This window comes from Pteropus medius, unplaced genomic scaffold, assembly GCF_902729225.1.
Source record: "Pteropus medius unplaced genomic scaffold, Ma_sr-lr_union100, whole genome shotgun sequence".
Classification (NCBI taxonomy): domain Eukaryota; kingdom Metazoa; phylum Chordata; class Mammalia; order Chiroptera; family Pteropodidae; genus Pteropus; species Pteropus medius.
The window spans coordinates 3,335,654-3,355,056 of record NW_024355206.1 but is presented as its reverse complement, the minus strand read 5'-3'; the positions used below and the strand labels follow the sequence as shown (position 1 = coordinate 3,355,056).

Sequence of the window (19,403 nt, the reverse complement as noted above, 5' to 3'; positions counted from 1 at the left end):
TGGGTTCTGGGAGTGTGCATGGGGTCCCCCCCATGTCGTCTAGGTTCCCAGACGTGGGTTCATCTTCTCCATTCTTTAGCAAAACAAGCAAAGCAAGATTACAAAGTTGCTATAAAGTTAAATCGATCCAATTTAAAGGGCTACCCTTACGCAAGGATTATATTCTACTTTTGGTGTTTAAAATGTCCTGAGGGAAGAGTTGTATCATATTCACTTGATAAAATAAATACTTGGCAACCCTAAGTCCATTTCCCAAATTCTGGGTGGGGGACTCTCCCGGCTCCTGAACACCATCAGTTGGGAACCTCAGTAGCTTTGAGACTGGGCTCCGACCACCCGTTCACAGTGGCGCCCCCTCCTGTCGGAAGGACTGTTCTTCCTTGGTCAGCACACTGAGCTCCCTGGGCTGTGGGAAGAAAGGTTAGTTGGTCTGCTGGCTCTGCTACCCCCAGCTCCTGGGGGGAAGTTCAAGACCCTTTCTTGCCCATCAGTAGCAAAGGGCTGGCAGCTCCCCAGAATGCACGGCCTCTGAAGCCCAGTCTGGCATCAGGAGCTGGCTTCTGTCCTGGTGCCCTGGTGGGTGAGGGGAAGCAGCTTTTCTCTGCAAGCGGTGGGAATTCTGGGGCCTTGGCCTGGTCCCCTCTCTTGGGCTTGGACCAGCTCCCCGTAGGTGCTTAGCCCTGCAGGTGGCCTTTCCAGGACAAAGGGTGTCCTGGGTCTCCTCCTGGCCTCTGCAGAGTGATGTCCTGTCGTGTGGGGCTGCGAAGCTTTGCGGGGAGTTCCTTCCGGGGGAGGGGAGAGGACCAGGTTCCAAGAACCATAAAAACAAGCACTCGCAGTCGCCTCACTAAAGAATATTCATTTATTTATAATTATTGCTAAGTAAACTTCTCTTTTAAACAGGAACATAAAAACACAGTAGGGCTTTGCACAAGTGGGATTTCTAAACAGTTGGTTTGTATACACGTCAAAATAAGTTAGAGTGGAGTTCATCCAGGAGTTTCCAAGTCACCCAAGAGGCCACACACCTCTTTTGAAAAGGTTGGGGTGAGGGGTGAGGACAGGAGCCTTGCCAAGACCACCCCCCAGCTCAAATCGTGAGTTGTGCTGTCCCCTTCTCTTAGCTTTGCCCAGGTCCAAGGCACAGGGCAGGGGCATTCAAGTATCGAACCTCGCAGAGGGCCGGTGCTGAGGGCGGGGCTGGGGGGGGAGAGGAGAGCCCCACCCCGGGGCCAGACCTTCCCCCTTCGGTTTCCAGGGCCAGGGCCAGGGCGCTGGCAGGAGAGAGGAGGAGGAGGTACAGGGTTCTTTTTGGTACCAGGGGAGAAAGACGTTGTGGGAAGAGGTAGTTTGCAGGGGATGATGCTTCTGCTCAGCAGGAGAAAATGTCTTCTACAGTGACGGGGTCACTGCCACCTGAGGGTCATCATGGCGGGCACCTGGGAGGCTCGGGGGTCGGGGGCTTGGGGTCTGGAGAGCCACACTTGGGGAGGCTCCTGTGAGCCCCAGGGCTCTGGTTTGTTGCTTAGTGTGAGCTCCAGAACAGAAGGAAGGGGCACCTGGCTGCCTGATCCTAAGGCCACCTTGTCCTCCCCTCAGTCCTAATCACAGCCACCCTGAAGCCTAGCTAGGTCCATCACTAAGGATACAGCCTTGGGGGTAGCTGCATTTCAAATTGGTCCCCTCTGCTCCCAGCTGTTTCACCATCACTTGGTTTCTGGGCTGAAGTGGGTGGCTTTACCTCCTTCTGTGCCTTTGGGGGACAGCCCTGCCTGCCCCTCACTACTTAGGCCTCAGGAGGCAAGTAGGTGGGAGTCTGGGTGCCCCAGCCATTCCTGAATGCACTATTTCCCTGCCCTGGGTCTGCAGCCTTCGGTTCCAGGGGCGCAGGAGCCGGCGTCGGGACGGGATGAGAGTGGACAAGTGAAAGAGCTGCTGGCTGGGCAGCGTCAGTGGCCCTGACCTTTGGTGGGCGGTGCAGAGCGAGTCACTGGCGAGGGGCCTGGCAGGAGTGGAAGGGCCTGCCCGCCGCCTCCTCCTGCCTCTCACCCTGGCCTCCTGAGGCTTCCCGCCAGCAGCTGGACCTCCAGGGCCAGAGCGACAGCCCCTCTGAGCCTGAGTCCTGCCTGGCCAGGCCGCTCTATGTTGGGGACACGAAGCACACACAGCACACAAGAAAGCTTCCCTTGGGAAAAAGAAAATGACCTCCATCAGAAAAGATAATAGGTGACACAGAGTTGGAAAGGAAAAATAATAATAAATTACCTTCAAAATACTCCCATTTGCTCAAAAAATGTTTTTCTCTATGGTCTTCATTTTCCTTTTTAAATATGTCGCTCTTCCCGGGAGCCTGCTGACTCTTGGCTGTCCCATCCTCAGAATGGATACTTGTTATACTTTAAATAAGAAACTATTCCAGCCCTGCTTCTCCCCACACAGGTGGTCCTTGGCCTCCTCTGAGGACAGCCCCTCTTGGTCCCCAGTGATCATCTTCACTGTACTCTGCCCCTTGCTCAAGGGGCCTCCACCTGTCTTTGTTAGTGTATGCCCGATGCAAGGCATGTCTTGGCTCTGCTCACATTGGGGACCCTGGGGGGGTGTCCCAGCTCAAGACAGAACTGCGTGACGTTTGTTGAAATCCACCTTAGGGCTTTGAGGTGGGGCCGTCTGGGGGTTGGCTGGGGAGGGCATTAGCTGGGGGCTGTGCTACACCCTGCTTTCCTGCAGGCCAGGACCTGGGCCGCATGCATGCCTGGCTCCAGCAGAGCGTGGGAGGCACCAGGAGGTAGAAGGCAGAGGCCCTGCCTGGCTGTCCACGACAGGGTGGGGAAGGTGACCCTGGGGCCTGGGCTGGTGGGTGGGGGTGGGCAGTGCTGACCAGCACCGTAGCTCGAACATTCCTAGAGGCAGGAGTTGGTCCAGAAGAAAAACAAGGCCTAGCTCAAGTGATCTCTTCCTCCAGTGTCAGGGCCCCTGAAGGGCCATCAGGATGGCCCTGCCCACACTGGCTGCCCCAGCTCTGCTGGGCCTGGAGACACCTGAGAACCTGTGCCCTTGTGACCTGTCGCCAAATGGCCCCCATCAGCATGTCCCCCACCTACCACAGCAGCAGGCTGAGGAGACGCAGACCTGGGCCTCTGAGTTACCCTTCCTTCCCCGAATGTCTGGAGCCTATGCCTGGTTCACAGCTGAGGCCAGTAGTACAGTCCATTTGGTCTAAAAGTCCCTAGTGGTGCAAATGACTCAGAGGGAGGGGAGGGCTCGGGACGATGGGGCAGTAGCTTTTCTCAGCTGCAGGAGGTGCAGCCCACAGCCCATGGGTCTCACCCCCACGCCCCAGGCCCCCCTCACCCCATTCTGGGCGGCCCAGCTGTGCTATAGCACGTTGTAGTAGGCCATCTCTTTCATGGCCTGTTCGGTGAGGACACTGGCCTCAGTGCTGCTGTCCACTCCAGCGTAGGCATAGGCATTCTCCTCGAAGTCCTCCATCTCCTGCTGGCTGTCGAGCTCAGAGGGGTCGGTGCCAGTCAGCTCCATCATGGGGTCTGCAAGAGAGGGGCACGGTTAGGCCCGGATGCCACCTGGTGGGAGGAGCCTGTCACCTGCACACAGGAAGCAGATGACCTTTCTAAAGAAAAGACTTCCCAGTCACCGCTTCCAGAGGCTCCCCAGCTGCCTCTCAGCCTTCCTGCTCAGGTTGGCCCCAGGCTCCTGTGGCTTCTGATGGGCCACCAGACCCGAACTCTAGAGCTGCGTTGGGGGGGGGTGGGGGGAGTGCGGGCCCGGCCTTGACCTCTTCTTTCTGTCTTGCCTCTGTCGTCCCTCCTAAGTCACACACTTATTCTCTCGAATGTTTCTCATGGATCCCCTCTGCCGCACGAAAGCCTGCTGCTGTAGCGTGTCTGCATCACCACTCATGAGCACCCACGGCATGTCACCTATGTCACCTTGCAAAATGCTCACAGCAGCCCTACTTAGGAGATCAAAAGTTAGTTCAGAGAGGTTAATCAGCCTGCCAGAGGGCACTCAGCGAGTGCCGCTGTCTTCATCCACTGTGCTGCTCTGCCTCAACTGGCCAGAGGGACCCTTCCTCCTCTGACCTGCCGGCATTTGTGCTTGAGGCCAGTTCTATCCAGTGGTCTCCCTGTCCTTGCTCTCCAAGACGGAGGTTAACACAGAGGTTAACACGGAGGATGAGGCAAACACTCCAAGAGGCCTCCCGTAATTGTATCAAATTGACATCTTATTATAAAGTTCGTACTGTTGGAGGCCTGGGCCTGCCGACCAGTGAGTCACAGAGGAAGGGGGCCTGTGGGGGTGGCCAGCAGGGACTGCGACTAAGCCCCATGTGCACTTAGGGGGCGTGATGTGTTCTGGGGTAAAATGTACCCCAGCTTGGGAGTCACCCTGCTAAGTCAAAGGCAGGTTTTTCAACCCTGGCCCTATTAACGTTTGGGGCCATAATTCTTTGTTGTGAGGGTTGTCCTGTGCACTAGGACGTTTATCGGCATCCCTGGCCTTGATCAGCTAGATGCCAAGAGCATCTAGAGACGAACAAAAATGTCTCTAGACATGGCCAAATGTCCCCTGGGGACTAACTCACGCCTCTGCTGAAAACCACTAGTCTAAGGGGGACCCCATCCCCTGCCGGTGTGTGGTGCAGGAACAGGCCCAGACAATGAATCACGAGGAAAGGCCTGCTAGGGTGTCCTGAGAGTGTTCTCATTGCTGTGCTGGAGCAAAGGGGAGCAGGCTCCTACCCTCCCACTGGATGCGAACAAGGAAGCAGACTGCTCTGAAGGCCACTGGCAGCTGTTGGCTGTGAGGACGATCACCTTGCCTTGGCTGCTGGGAAGCTCAGAGCTCCTGTCTGCATGGCCATCGGACCTCCCATGGTCCACTTGGAGTTGTGACCTCACTTGGCTCTCCCTTATCTTTCCAGCTGCTACTGTCCCATTTGATACTTTCTTCCCCATCCGTTTATTTTACATGGTATCTCTAGTAATGAGATAAAGTGTCTATCACCTTCTGTGTATTGTGATCTCGCACAAGTTCCCTAACTTCTCTGTCCCTGAGTTCCTGCATTTGTAAAACGGTGATAATAACAGAGCCGACCTCACCGTGAGGGTCACATGAGTTAAGAAAGGCCTGGCACCAGCGCTCAATAAATGTTAGTTATTATTTTTATTATATTGTTTATGTGAGCCCACTTAAATCCTTCAAAGAATACATAAACGTCCCATCACTACCTCCAGGGTACGCCCTCTCCAGACCTGAGCCCACCCCAACGAGGTCTCAGGCCTGACCCGCCTCCCGCTCCCCTAACTGGACAGGACGCTCCTGCTCCATCCACTGCGCATGGCCCACCCACCTTGGCTGTCCAGGCCGATGTCCATGACACCGTGCTTGACCTTCATGTGCCGGCTCAGGTTTCCCTTGAGGTTAAACTTGCTGGAGCAGTAGGGGCACTTGAAGGGCTTGCTGCCTGCATGCAGGTGCATGTGGCCCAGCAGGTTGTACATGCGGTTGAAGGACTTCCCGCACACCTGGAACACAGCGCTCAGCACCATCGGCCCACAGGGAGCCGCTCCCCGCCCCGCCCCCGCCCCGCCCACTCCCACCTCCACGGCTGGGCTGCAATCTCACTCGCTATGGACAGCACTCGCTTTGCCCTCTCCTATGTGACCCCAGAGGCCCGAGAGGCAGAGAGCCGCGCCTCCTTGCTGGTCACCGTTCCTGTGGGTCTGCGCCACACTCCCTGAACTGGACTTGTCAGGAACCCGGGGCTCGGATCTCTGACTGCACAGAGTCTGACCTGGGCTCTTTCCCTGTGGACCTTCGCCCTGCCTGCTCCAACTCTCCAAAAGCACAACTTCAGCAACTGTAAGATCTGAACCCTCATGGCCCACTCCAAACCCCCAAAGCCTAGGCAGTTCCGTGCAAACAGTGCCGACTGCACGCTCTGCACTGGCCAGGCCATCTCTCGGTGGGCTTCGGTGCTACAGTCATGCTGACTCCCGGCCACCCACGGGGCAGTCTCGCCTTGGGGCCTGATGGCCCGGTACCTTGCATTTGAATGGCTTCACAGGTGAGTGTACAATCATGTGGGTCTTGAGGGTCTGCTTCTGCACGAAGGTCTTGAAGCAAATGTGGCACTGGTAGGGTCGGACGCTGGTGTGGATCAGCATGTGCCGCTTCATGTTTGCCTGCAGCGTGAACTCCCGGCCACATACCTCACACTTGAACTCCTTCACGCCCTGTAGGGGTGGGGATAATAGTCAAGGCCATAGAACGAAAAGTGTGTGGACCAGAGCATCAGAGCGTCTGCACAGCTTCTGGAAAATGACTTCCTGGAGCTGTTCCAAACAAATACCACTTGTTTAAAATCACTGGGAGAATGTTGGGGCTGGGCCACTTACTCCAGGAAGCCTTCCAGTATTAGGCAGAGATTGGCTGGGCCTTATTGTTCCTACCCACACACCTGCTGTCTCCTGCCCACCAGGCAAATGTGTTCGCTCATTCAGGCAAATGTGTCCGTTTATTCATTCAGTAGCCATTTACCAGGCACCTGCTACAAGCCAGCATCACACTAGGCAACAGGGGCCTGTGGCTAGGAAGACACAGCCTTAGCCTGGTCACTATGGATTATTTCCACATGCGTTTTTTCTCCTCAGGGCGTCTCTCAGCGGTCTCTGGCTCACAGACCCCTTTGAGAATATGAATGCAGGTATGGATGCCCCAGGAAAAATGACACTCAGGTCTGGGTAGAATTTAGAGTTCTCACACCCCTGGAGCCCATCCACTAGTCCCCAAGAGAGTTTTTCAAGCTTTGCTGGTGATAAGGGCCACACGCAGTTCTTTTTCAATGAACAGCCGCTCAAGCTGCCCCCTGGAGGTTCCCATCCTGTGGGCCCAGGGATTTGTAGTCTCTGCAGGCCCCCCACATGATTCTTAGCATTGACGAGGTTTGGGACACTCAGCTCCAGGAGACAAAGACTCTAGGGAAGATCTTCTGGTTCGGACTGTGTGGCCTGGAGGTAGCCCCAGAGCAGGATGTGGTGCCATGCGCACAGAAGGCCCCCTGTATTGTCTGGGCAGGAAAGTTAGGACAAAAGTTGGGAGCTGATCTCTTTGTTAGAACCCCAGCAATTTAGCAGAACCCCAGTGGGACAGACAGAAATCTGACAGCTGCTGCCCCTCTGGTCCCTCTCCCCGCACCTGCTGGTATAAAGTTTCCTATTACAATTTAGTGGTTCCAGTGTCTATTTCTCTGAGCAGACAGGGGTGTACCTTGTGTCTTCTGTGCTTGACACATGGAAGATGCGTGTGACCACCAGGGGGCCCTGGCCTTTGGGCGCTTAACTCTATAAGTGCACAATGTGCACATTGTACAAATTTAGGCTGATGATAGGAATGTTTCCAATTTTATTAGCCTTTGATTTTTGCTTTCAGCTTTTCCTCACAGTATTATTTATCTTATAACAGTTTGCAGACGTGTGGATTTTTAGCAGAGGAGAATGACAGCAAATACATAGCACATGTACTTATCACTCTCCGCTCTCACTGCCTGCAGACGTTGATAATCAGTCATCTGGTTTCCACCCATGCACATTCGATTTTATAGCTGAACCCAGATTCGGCTTCGGAATCCTTCTTACCGTTACACTCCAGGCAGCTACACCACGTGAGTGGAGGGACACCTGCGGTGAAACCTATAGATCATCTCGGCTCTAGTGGGAAAATTTCCAGCGCGGGGAAGGCTGGATTCTTGGCCTGATGGGCTACTGCTTTCCTCGCCACTGTGGTGTCCACTGTGACAGATAAGGATACAAGTTCAACCTGAAGCATTTCCAAGGCCACCACTATGGAGAGAAGAAGCTCTATGCACATCAGCTTCAAACTGGGAAGCTGGATAGATTTGGGGTGGGAACGATGGAGCAGGCCAAGTGCCCAGGTGAGGCTGTGGGACCCGAGAGCCCTCATTCCACCCTCCTGGATGTAAAGGCCTCTGGGGGGAGGTGACATTGGCTGAAAGGCAGAACTGGTTGAGGTTATGTCTAAGGACACAATAAGAACATCTACACAAACCACTTTGCCTAGTTTAGCCGTGTTCTAGAACCGACTGTAATTTCCCATAACGAATATTTTTCCTTACATTTATTCCCTTTTAAAATGAAATACATTAGTCTATGGCCATGCCACCCTGTAAAAGCCTGATCCCGTTTGATCTTGGAAGCTAAGCAGGGTCGGGCCTGGTTAGTACTTGGATGGGAGACCACCTAAGAAGACCAGGTGCTGTAGGCGTAAAAAATAAAAAATAAGAGATTGTAAGCTGACAAGGTCCTTGCAATCTGTGAGGTCAACCAAGGGTCGCCTCGCCTAAAAATAAAATAAATAAAATAAAATGAAATACGTTTAGCTTTTTTCTTAAAGGGAAGTCACAGGTTTTGATATATTTTTGTTATGCAGAGCAACAGGACCCCTCTGCACATCCGACCCTCTGGTCCCTCCCCCCCGCAGACTGGCCGACTGCCCATCTACAAAACAGCAAGGGCAGGCCACGCCCCTGATTCTCCAACTGTGTGCCTTAGGTCCTGCAGGGGTTCCTCAAACATTTCATTCAAAAATATAGTTTTAAATATAGTTTTAAATCAGCAGTTTTACTATTAAAATAAATGATTTCGAGTATTTATTTTTTCAAATACTCATCAAAATAAGAACTGTGAGTCAGTCTGTGTAGCATCCACGCTGCGACCTAAATGATCTCCTCGCGGACTGTGGGAAGCACCACATGAAGAGCAGCAGAGGGCAGGGCCCCCAGGGCAGGGGGCGGGCATGGGGCCCGGGGTGCTGGCCTTACCTTGTGGGTGAGCGAGTGCTGCTTGAGGTGGTGGATCTGGCTGAACTCCATGCCGCACTCGGTGCACACGAACGGCCGCACGTTCTGGTGCTTGAGCATGTGGTTCTGCAGCTGGCTGCGGTAGTGGAAGGACTTGTCACACTCGAGGCACTGGTAGAGGGTGGGACCCTGGTGGGAGGCCAGGTGGCGCTTGAGCTGGGTCAGGGTGGAGAAGTCCAGGCCACACTCAACACAGACGTGGCAGCGGCCGCTCTCGTGCTTCACTTCGTGGGCCTTGAGCTCGCTGGGGTAGGCAAAGCCACGGCCGCAGAAGTGGCAGCTGTAAGGCTTGACCTCCGAGTGCAGCAGCATGTGGCGCTTGAGGTGGCTGGTCTGCGTGAAGGCCTTCTGGCACACCTGGCACTTGTGGGGCCGGGTGCCTTGGTGCGTCAGCAGGTGCGTCTGCAGGTGGCTGGGCTGCTTGAAGAGCTTGCTGCACTGCGGGCACGAGTGTGGCTTGATGCCGTTGTGGCCTAAGATGTGCGTCACCAGGTTGTACTTGGACGTGTAGGACTTCTCGCACATGCGGCACTGCCAGCGTTTCTGGCGGTCGCCCGCCTCCACCAGGTAGGAGTCGTCGATCTGCACGTTGATGTCCAGCCGGTCCAGCTGGGCCTTCTTGTGGCGCTCCACTGTTGAGCCTGCCGCGTCGGCCTCGAACTCGCCTGCCTCCTGCCACACGAAGCCCTGCTCTGGCTTCACGGGCTCCGGGGACTCCATGGTGGGGGCCTCGGGGTCGCTCAGCGGGGCCAGGTGTGGTGGCTCGAAACCACACTCAGCGGGCAAGGCCTCGGGCCCCGGCAGTGCCATGCTGGGCTCAGGAAAGCCACCCCGGGCCGGGTCAGGGAAGTGCGGGTCGTAGGGGGTCACGTCCAGCTCTGGCCGCGGGGCTCGGGGCAGGGGCCGCAGCGTCCGGGGCTTGCGGCTGAAGGCGCTGAGGTCGATCATCTTGACGGAGCTGCTCTGCACCAGGGGCTCGCAGCCACCACCGGCCACCTCCGCCGGGGCCTCGGCTGGGCCTGCATCCTTGTCGCCAGGCACTGACACCTCGTAGACATCCTGCTCCTCCTCCTCCTCCACCTTCTCAAACTTGACCTTGGGCACCAGCCGCACAGGCGGCCGCGTCTTCCGCCGGGTGTGCTTCTCGAAGGCCGCCTCCACTTCCAGCACCTCCTCCTCCACCGGCTCCTCCAGGGCCCGCCCGTTGCAAGCCAGCTGGTAGACGTCGGGGCCGGGGGGCCCGGGTTCCCCGATGGAAGCCCCCGACAGCTCGGGCCCCAGGTCCGGGTAGAAGGCTTCGGCGCTTATGGTGGCTCCAAAGAGCTCATTTTCTGAGACCAGGCCCAGGACGGCGGCCTGAGCCAAGGACAGCACCACCACGGCGTCCGTCTGTGTCCCTGAGTCCATGAAGCCCTCCATCCCTCGGCAGCTGGCTAGGAGGGCATCGCTGCAGGAGAGAAGGAAACATCAGAACTGTGGGCTCGCTGCCGCACGGACAGACAGATCGGCAAGGCCTCAGCTGATCCTGGGCGTGTCTGTCCCCGCCGCCTTCTACTCCTGCCTTGGGAACAGGACACACCTGTAATTATGGGGACCAGCGACACCCTCTGTGTATCTGACAATCTCCCCCATTATCCTGTGGGATCCTGGGTAAGCCCTGCCCTCTTACTGGCCTCAGTTTTCCCATCTTTAAAACAGGGAGGCTGGATTTCCTCAGCAGTTCTCAATCTGTGTTCTGCACGGCCTCAAAAATCTGATTCAAAATCACATAAAATAAAGATTCTATTTTCAAAAACCGACTTTAGGAAACCCATCTACTCACGTGTATATACAGTACACCTCGTTCCTACGTATTCAATGGCCCCACCGGCTTTGCTGCTGAGGTAATTAATTTTGCACAGACCTTGAGACTATAAAGGGAGGTATTAAACAACTGTCACCATTTGTAACAGCTTGTCCATATGAATGAGGTGTTTTGGTTTTTTAAAAGAATATATATTGGACAAAGACAAGGCAACACACAAAAATAAATTAGGCGCCAAGGCCGACCTCAGACAGTAGCTCCCACCTATCATCCCTGTTGCTAAATGACTGTGTCCATCACAAGAGGTCATTGTTCTCGATTAGCTGAATGTTATACATTTATACCGATTAAACATATAGCTTTTTTTTTTTTTCTGATTTGTACACAGAAGGGCCGTGTGATGGCTAACATGTTTGAGACAACTGTCTGAAACGAATGAACTGGCTCCCAGCTTCACAGCCACGCTCTCCGATCGAGAAAGCCGGTGCGCCCACCTGTCCAGGTCCAGACCCCAAGCGCATGGGCGTCCTGCCATCCCAGGGGCTCTGCGCACTCCCACCTTGCACACGGGGCCCAGTGAGCTCCTGGCTCCTCCCGCCAGCTTCCCAGGCTTCCCTCAGAGTCCACTTGCTCCTGGGGCTTCACCATACCCTCCGGTGGCAGGAGGCGCAGTGCGTCCGGATGTGGGAGGGCCTCCTCCCTGGCCTGGAGACTCAGACTCATCGCGACTGAACCCCTGCCCCCGGCTCAGTGCCTGGCACCTTGGAGGCGCTCTACAAGGAAGGGGAAGGACATTATTTGGGGGGGCTCCTGCCTGCTTTGCTGGCTCTCCTCTCAGGGCGGCCTTTCCTCAGGAAACTGGCTCCAGCCTCATGTCTCCCTCCCCCCACAGGCCAGCAGAGTTTCCCCTTCCTGAAGCTGGCTAAAAATAAAATACCCCAGACAAGAATTTAGCCGCCTTGAAACACACACTACAAATCAAACTACTGAGCTTAAAGTGGGGGTCTCGTGGAAGGGGTCAGACGAACAAACCTCTGACACGGGGCTCAGGGTCCATCGGGAACAGGCTGCAGGGGCTAAATGAGATTCAGCATCCACCCCCACCCCCTGCTGGAATGAGCACTCAATTGGGAGTCAGGCAGCTTGGCCTCAAGTCCCAGGTCACTTATAAATGACTAAGCAAAGTCACTTCCAAGTCAGTTCTGTGCCTCGGTGTCCCCATCTAAAAAATGGGGACGAAAACCCCTACCCATAGAAGGGCTGAAAGATTTCTCCATTCTGGGGACCCGAATTCAGCAAAGGTTTGGGTGACTCTGCGGACGACCTCTAGGGTTGACAACTCATTGGTTCATTTCTGCAATAAATATCTGCTACATCCCTGCTCTGGGTCAGGCCCTGTGCCTGAAGATGCAGGCAGGTGAGGCGGGGGCCCTGCCCTCTCAGAGTCCACAGAGGGGACCCTGTGCCAACCCTGGGGACGCATCGCTGCCTCAGGTCACAGCAGCCTGTCTGACACAGAGCCCAACAGCACCCAGGGCAGCCCTCGTGTCTGATGAGGGTTTGAGCAGACAACAAGCTCAGCCGTTTTTCTAGACTTCCCCAAAGGCAGGGCCAGTGGGAGGGGGAAGGGAGGAACCGACCCTCAACAGCGGAGCCTATGCTGGGGACTTGGCCCTGGGTTCTGAGTTCAAATCCAGACTCTGCCCTTTTCCAGCCTGGCACAGCCCACTGCGTCCCGAGCCTCGGTCTTATCGCTATGGACCAAGGTCTCTATTCCATCTCTGTGGATGGCCTGACTCGTGGAGGAGCAAGAAGATCAATGTAAATGTTAGTCCCCCTCTCTGTCCTTGACCCCAATACCTGGCAAGCAACTCGAGGGAACAGGAGCAAAGAAACTGTCAACAGTGGTCTGTCGGCAGATGAGCTGATGGAAAAGGTGGCCAGCACCTGCTGGTGAGAGCTGGAGCCCGGATCTGGGGTGGTCCCCTCCGGGGAGGGTGACTGTGTAATTTACTGTCCCTGTTAGGAGGGATTTTCTCAGATTCGAAGGTCCTAACAATCACACCAGGTGCAAGCCAAGCCTGTCCCCTGCCAACCAGGAGGCCCCTTCCTGTGGGAACAGGTAGGCGGTGCTGACTTTGGGCTGAGGACGGGTCAGGAGCCTGCACCTGGGTGGAAAAGGGACTGACCCAGGGGCCTTGATCTTGAGGGGCTCGTGGCCAAGTTAGGGGGACACAGAGGTGCCTGTGACTAACCACAAACGTAAGAGGAAGCTCTTGCTTCCCATTACCGAATGTTCACCAGGCCCTAGGCGAGCCATTTAATCATAAAGCAACCCCATGGGGGTGGATGTGGGAAGTCTGCACCCCACCTCAAGGCCCAGGGATCCGGCGACTAAGTACCGAGCTCCAGAGCGCCCCGGCAGGGAGAGTAGAGCTGGGTCTGCACAAGGCCCGTCCGGCTCCACGACCCGGCCCCATCTGGCCTCCGTATTTCCAGCTCTGTTTCATCACCTCTGCAGCCTGGGAGGTCACATGATGGCTGCGAGCCCGGCCTCCTCGGCTCCCAGGTGCTGCCCTGCTCCCCTCAGGTTTCAACAAGCCAGAAGAACACCTTGCATCCAGGGCAGCCAGGCGGGGGGGGGGTGTGTCTGTGTCTGTGTGTGTGTGTGTGTGTGTGTGTGTATGTGTGTCTCTGTGTGAGTGTGAAGGGCTCTGTTGTTGAGATGGAGGCCAAGAGGAAGAAGACAGAGGGACTCTAACTTACCTGCCTTTCGCATGTGTGCTCTGTCTATCACACAGTAATGACTGGGAAGCTGGGGGCGCTTCAACCTAAGTGTCACTGTTCCTCCTCCTTCTGGGCCATCTTTTTGTCCCCCACTTCCTCCTCCTCTGGTTCCTTCTCACAGGCTACAACCCTCCTGTTTTAGGCGCTGGCATGGGGCTGCCCAAGCGCAGCCAACCTGTGCACCACCTGTGTGCCAGGGCGGCCCGTTTATCATCTGCCTGGGCTCCCTAGCAGGTGGCATCTCCCTTCTCAGGGCAAGGCCTCTCCCCACTGCTTGTGCTGCAGGCTCAGAAAAGGAGCTCTCCACCGTGTCCAAGGGAAAGGAGACCTCAGACTGCCCCTCAGCTATGAGATGAGGGGTGTCTGTCCCGACGCAGCTTGACCTCCTGTCCCCAGGATGGACAGGAAGGAAATGGCAAAGGCAGGAAAATAGAAGAGCTGCCAAATTGTAGTTTGAAGACTTGTAAGGGGAGTTGGGGGGTGGGGGGAGGGAGAGAGGGAGGGGAGAGAGAGAAAAAGGCACCGTGGAAGCCAAGAAACAAAATCCGAAGCGGGAGGGGAAGGTGAGGAGGGGAGAGGGAGTGGAAGCTGTGCAGGCGACACCAGAGGCCAAGGGCTGCCCTATTTCCCAGGGCTCAGCATCGCCCCATCCTGGGCCCGAGGGCCAGGCCAGCAGCCCCTGGGGAGGGACCAGAGTCTCATCTGCTGAGGCTCAGCAGGAGGCCCTCCGTACAGGGACCCAGAACTCTCACTGGTACTCTATCTACTGCTGCAGAATTGACACAAACTTGTCAAATGAATTAATGACTGACTTGCTGTGTGACCCTGGACAAGCCACCTGTCCCGGTTTCTTCATCTGTAAATTGGCACGAGAGACTTCTTGGACCATCGAGGGCCGGTTAATCCTTGGCTTTCCTGCCTGTCAGCAGGTGTCCCCTCTGGGATGGGGCAGCACCTCCTCTCATCCCATGATGCTCTAAAAGCTCCCTTCCTGGCAATGAAACCCCTCCGGGCAGCCCTGCTCTGACAGCAGGGGACGGGACGGGAGCTCGGGTGGCCAGGGTCCTGGGCCACCTGGCTATTCTCTGACTAACTCCCACCACCGACATTTTTTCAAAAACCAACTGAGGGCATAGGAAAGCCCTGGGGCCTCTGCCAGCCCCTCTTAGATGCCTACTCAGTGTCCGGTCCGGTTCTTAGTTGTGGAGACACAGTGGGGAACAAAATAAAGTTCCCACCTGGAGTGGGCTCAGTCAACAGTTGAAGCACCAGGATGTTTGGGAGGCAGGAGGTGCAGGCTGGGGTCCGGTAGGGTTAGGCCGAGGGCTGGAGTCGAGGGTCCCCAGGAGTCGGGGGTGGGGGGTTGAAAGTCGGGATCCAGCAGAGCAACAGAGGAGGGTCCCACTCCTTAGTCTGGCACTCCTGCCCTCTGGGGTTGGGGTCCAGAGAAGATGAACCTGGAGCAGGCGGGGTGGGTAGCTGGGCTCAGGGAGGAGAAAGCAAGGCCCAGGTACCTACACGGCTGGAAAAAACACTTGTGGGACTTTAACTTGTAGCAGAAACAGTCTCTTTGTTTTCTGTGCTGTCCTCCTCACTGTAGACTTAAAGGTAAACTCCGCTCATATGGCCAGAAAGGAAGAGGAAGTGAAAGCAAAAGCTGGTGGCTTGTGCAAACCTCGGGCTCCCTGCCGTGGTCTCACTTCTGCTGGCCCACAGGGCCCACGACTCAGCAGTGGATGGGCAGTCAGGGTGGGGGCGGGCAGCCAAGGGGAAGTACAAGAGTCTCTTCCTTACAGGATTCTTTCTCTGCCTCAGCTTCCCCTTTTCTCTGTGGACAGATTTGCTGAGCCACCAAAGCAGCGCCACCAGCCCACAAACCACACGAGGACCTGATGCTCACTGTGTCTAGCTACTTCTTTTTACAAATAAGGAAATTGAGGCCCAGGGAGGAGAAGAGACTGGTCCAAGGTTACACAGTGAGATGGTGAAGCAAGGACTGGAATGCAGGTCACTAACCCAGAAGCCCATCCTCAGTCACGTGTCCTGTAGGGTGAAATTCTCCAGCCAGGCTTCACCGAACCTTCCATCAAGCCTCCTACCCCTCTGTACCCACCCCTGGCTGTTTGTTACCCCAGGGCCTTTGCACATGTTGGTTGCTCTGCGAGGACTGCCCTACCCTCATGCTGGGTGAACATCTTCATCATTTCAGCGTAGCCTCAGGCAAGGGCCTCTTCCAAAGCCTGAGAACATAAGGTTAATTTTACCTGTCAACTTGGGTAGGCTGTGGTGCCCAGCTGTTTAGAGAAACACTCATCTAAGTGTTGCTGTGAGCTATTTCGTAGATGTGATTAACTTCTACAATCAGTTGACTTCAAGGAAAGCAGATTACCCTCCTTAATGCGGGCAGGTCTCATTCAACCCACTGAAGCCTTAGGAGAAAAACTGGAATTTCTCAGAGAAGAAGGAATTCTGCCTCCAGACCATATCACAGAAACCCTGCCTGAGTTTCCAGCCCGCTCCGCAGATTTCCCCGGCATGCTTCGGACTTGTCAGCCCCCACAAACGCGTGAGCCAATTCCTTAAAATAAATCTCTCTCTATGTATGTGTGTACATATATATATATATATACATATCCTACTGGTTCTGTTTCTCAGGAGAACCTGATACAATCACACTGATTCACCGTCGTATCTATTCATGGGCCATCTCCCCACCAGACAGTCCACCCCAGGGGAGTGGCTGTGGGGAAACGGAGTGGGTCCTAAGAGAAGGGTACTGGAGTAGGGAAGGGGGAAGGGAAGAAGTGCAGTCACTGTGGGCCTCAAATGAATGAATGAATGAGACGTTGGGGGAAATCCTGGCCTGGGAGTTCTAGAGACGCTGTCTCTTCTCCGCCCCAGCCCTGCCTCACCCCAGGACAGTCCTGCCTCCTCCTCAGGGTGACCTCCAGGCTGCAGAAAGAAGGGCCTCGCTCTGACAGAGTCCCCTGGGACCTCTGAACTCTTTCTACCCGACACCCTCCAGACACCCTTTCCTTGAGTTTCAGGACCAGTGCCTGTTCCCAGGGGAAGGAACGGCAGGCCCCGTGTTTCGGGAAGGCTTTGCATCTTTCCTCCAATTCCAGAAGCACATCTGTCTCCCACACAGGTCCACTATGCTGGACCCGAGCTAAACCTAATAGGGAAACACAAGCGAAACGTGGGCTCCCGAGTTTGCAGGACAAAGATGAGAATCACGAGGAAGGCACAGCAGGTGCATTTACGAGGTCACACTTCGTCGGGTCCCGTGAGGAGCGCGTGCAGATTCTAGGATCCCAGGCGGCCCGCTGGGGTAGGGAGCAACGCTTTGATTTCATAACCCGTGGAAACTGAGGCTTGGAGAGGGCGGAGCAGACCCCAGTGCGGCCAGCCCAGCGCCCGCGGCCCGGGGCCCGGGGCCCAAGCTCAGTTCTCTCCACCCTGCCGGCTCCAGGCCGAAATGAGCTTTCTGGGTTGTGCCTCTTCCCCTGCCAACCTGTTTGCCCGCACCAGGGCCTGATTCAGGCCTGGGAGCCCCTCTGGGCTCCCCTTCCTCCTCAGCAAGCCTGTCTCAGTCCCCTCCTATGCCGAGCCCTCAGCCTTCTCCATCCCGTCTTCTTCTCCCTCCTTCCGTTTCCGTGGCAACCCCATCCTCCGCTCTGCCACTTGGTCCTGCGTTCCCATCTCTTTCTCTCCTCTTTCATCTCTCCCCTCATCACGGCGTAGAGTCCCAATCCCCCTCTGTCTTTTGCTTCTGGTCTCCTGCTCCCTTTTACTCTCCTTTTATCTCCTTCAATGTTCTCATGTCATCTCAGGGAGACATTTATTTATCTCTAGTTAAAAAAAAAGAAAAGAAAGAAAGAAGAAAGAAAGAAAAAGAAAAAAAAGGAAGGAGAGAAAAGAAACCCCATTTTGTCAACCTTGGCTTCTACAAGTCAGTCCCAGCCTTCCTTCTCTCAGGTCATCTCCAAGGGTCAGACTCAGACAGATCTCGGAATGGACCCCCTGCCTGCGCCGCCATGTAGGCAGGCTCTATTCACCGCACCTATAGGAAGGACGAAGAAAACTACAGGTGGGAGGCACCCTAGGGGGCTTGGCCTGCTTCCCTGAGGCTGGGCTGAGGGACCCACCACTGGAAGCCTCCTCAGGATAAGCCAAGGCGGGACCTAGAGCATGAGACGAGCAGGCCCAGAATCCCACCTCAGTGCTGCCCCGCAGGAAGCCGCCGTAGTTCAGGAGAGCCCAGCCCCCCACTGCCCGTGCTCCCTCCCCCAGCCACACCTCGCCCTATGTGTGAACACAGCGGCTGCTCAATGTACCGGGCTCCCCTCACTCCAAATAGGATGGTGACGTTCACCCGCTCTTCAAAATTCACTCTTTACCATGATCCTAAATGGCCTCCGAGAAAAGGAAGCACCCACTCGTGGGCTCTTCTGCTCCTGTCTCCTCCCCTGAAATCCTAGGGCCCAAAGGTGCCCCTGAAGCAGCTCCCCGCCTGCCCGTCCGGTGCAGCTCGCAGGGCCCGGACCAGGATACAGCAAAGGCCAGGGTCTGGGCCTGCTGAGCCCACAAAGGTGCCAATGATGTGACAGCTCTGCTTCTCCCCTAAAAGGATGGCTCAGCACCTCAGGAACCCCCGGAGCAGGACCTAAGGAGGCAGAGATCGGAGGTGGTGGAGAGGGAGGGGAGTGGGGAAGGAGAGCCCCTGACTCTGCAGAGGGGCAGAGAAGAGGAAGCCGCTGTGCAGTCTTCGGCAAGTCCCTCGACCTCCCTGGGAGTCGGTTTCCTTGTCTGTAATATGTAAAGTGATACGAGAAGGATCTACCAAGTACTGGGCTCTTCCTTCAGGCCAGCTTGTCCCTGTGAGATCACAGATATAAAGCATGGAATCTTGAAAAGAAAACCCGCTTTACAGAGAAGGGAAACCAAGGCACAGAACTGAGTGGCCTGCTCAAGGTCACAGACGCACCAGAGAACAGGTGGAGTTTGGGTTTCGCTCTTGGGTCTAACTTAAATGCTTGTGCTTTTAATATAATGGAATAACAAGGCTGGCGTACAGTAAGGACTCTGTTACCGGGAGCTATTATTGTCATCATTATTATTGTTGTTATAATTATTATTATTGCTAACATCATGCATTCCATGAGCCAGGCTGGTGCTGGTTGCTGGTGGGACACAAAGACCCCCACTCACAAGGACCTCACAGTTTGGTTAGAAAGACGAGACAGCAGAGCAAAATACCAGACAGGGAACAGACACTAAATGTGCGAGCATCGCAAGAGGACAGAGTCATTCTGCTTTTTGTCTTTCTTTCTAAATGTAAGGGGCCAGGCACGTTCATCCATGTAAACTGGTACTTGGGAGGCAGCAGGCTCAGAGCACGGGCTGTGGAATCTGGCCCCAGCCCTACACATAGGTGTGTGTGTGCCTCGGTCTCCCCATCAGGGCATGGAATCATGATCCCCACTTCCCAGTTGTCAGGAGGTCTAACTGCGCCCATTAGCTTACCGAGCGTGACCAACGGTGTTCACTGCACCAAGGTCGGGCAGAGGGGACGGGGAGGCCTAGAGATGGCAAAGCCTGGCTAGGAACCTGTTCCCCCAAAAGATGCAGGGGTCGATGAAGAGGGGCTGCCCAGGCCAGAGGCACAGGAGGGAGACGGGCAGAGAAGATGCTGAGTGACGAGCTGGGCGAGGAGTGTGGCCTGGGCACAGAACCCTCTCCCCTCTCCCTGCAGCCAGCGTGATTCATCCCAGGCCTCCCTCCCAGCAAAGCCCCTGGCAGCCGCTGCCTCCCGGAGCTGCTGCTGCTGCTGCTGTGATCAACATTTATTTTGCAGTCACCCACACACCCGTCTCGAGTACGGATTTATGCCAGGAGAGGAGTCAAGGATGA

The 19,403-nt window shown here is 55.6% G+C and overlaps 1 protein-coding gene and 1 non-coding gene across 7 annotated transcripts in view; one reads left to right on the top strand and one right to left on the bottom strand.

Annotated features, from left to right (window-relative positions):
• Window positions 1-843: 843 nt before the first annotated feature.
• ZNF710 (zinc finger protein 710) overlaps window positions 844-19,403 on the bottom strand; it is a 52,721-nt gene continuing 34,161 nt past the window's right edge. For 5 of the 6 annotated variants that reach the window (XM_039858468.1, XM_039858467.1, XM_039858466.1 and 2 more), the window contains 4 exons: window positions 8,861-10,346; window positions 6,066-6,257; window positions 5,372-5,546; window positions 844-3,545 (listed from right to left, as the gene is read on the bottom strand). In XM_039858468.1, the coding sequence (XP_039714402.1) occupies window positions 3,376-3,545; window positions 5,372-5,546; window positions 6,066-6,257; window positions 8,861-10,318 (1,995 nt within the window). In that variant the 5' untranslated portion in view covers window positions 10,319-10,346 and the 3' untranslated portion in view covers window positions 844-3,375. The remainder of the gene's footprint in view (window positions 3,546-5,371; window positions 5,547-6,065; window positions 6,258-8,860; window positions 10,347-19,403) is intronic. The other variant, XM_039858470.1, reaches the window with a different exon arrangement.
• On the top strand, window positions 8,186-8,304 carry LOC120599455 (5S ribosomal RNA). Its single transcript, XR_005651906.1, has one exon. It is a non-coding gene; the product is annotated as a 5S ribosomal RNA (ribosomal RNA).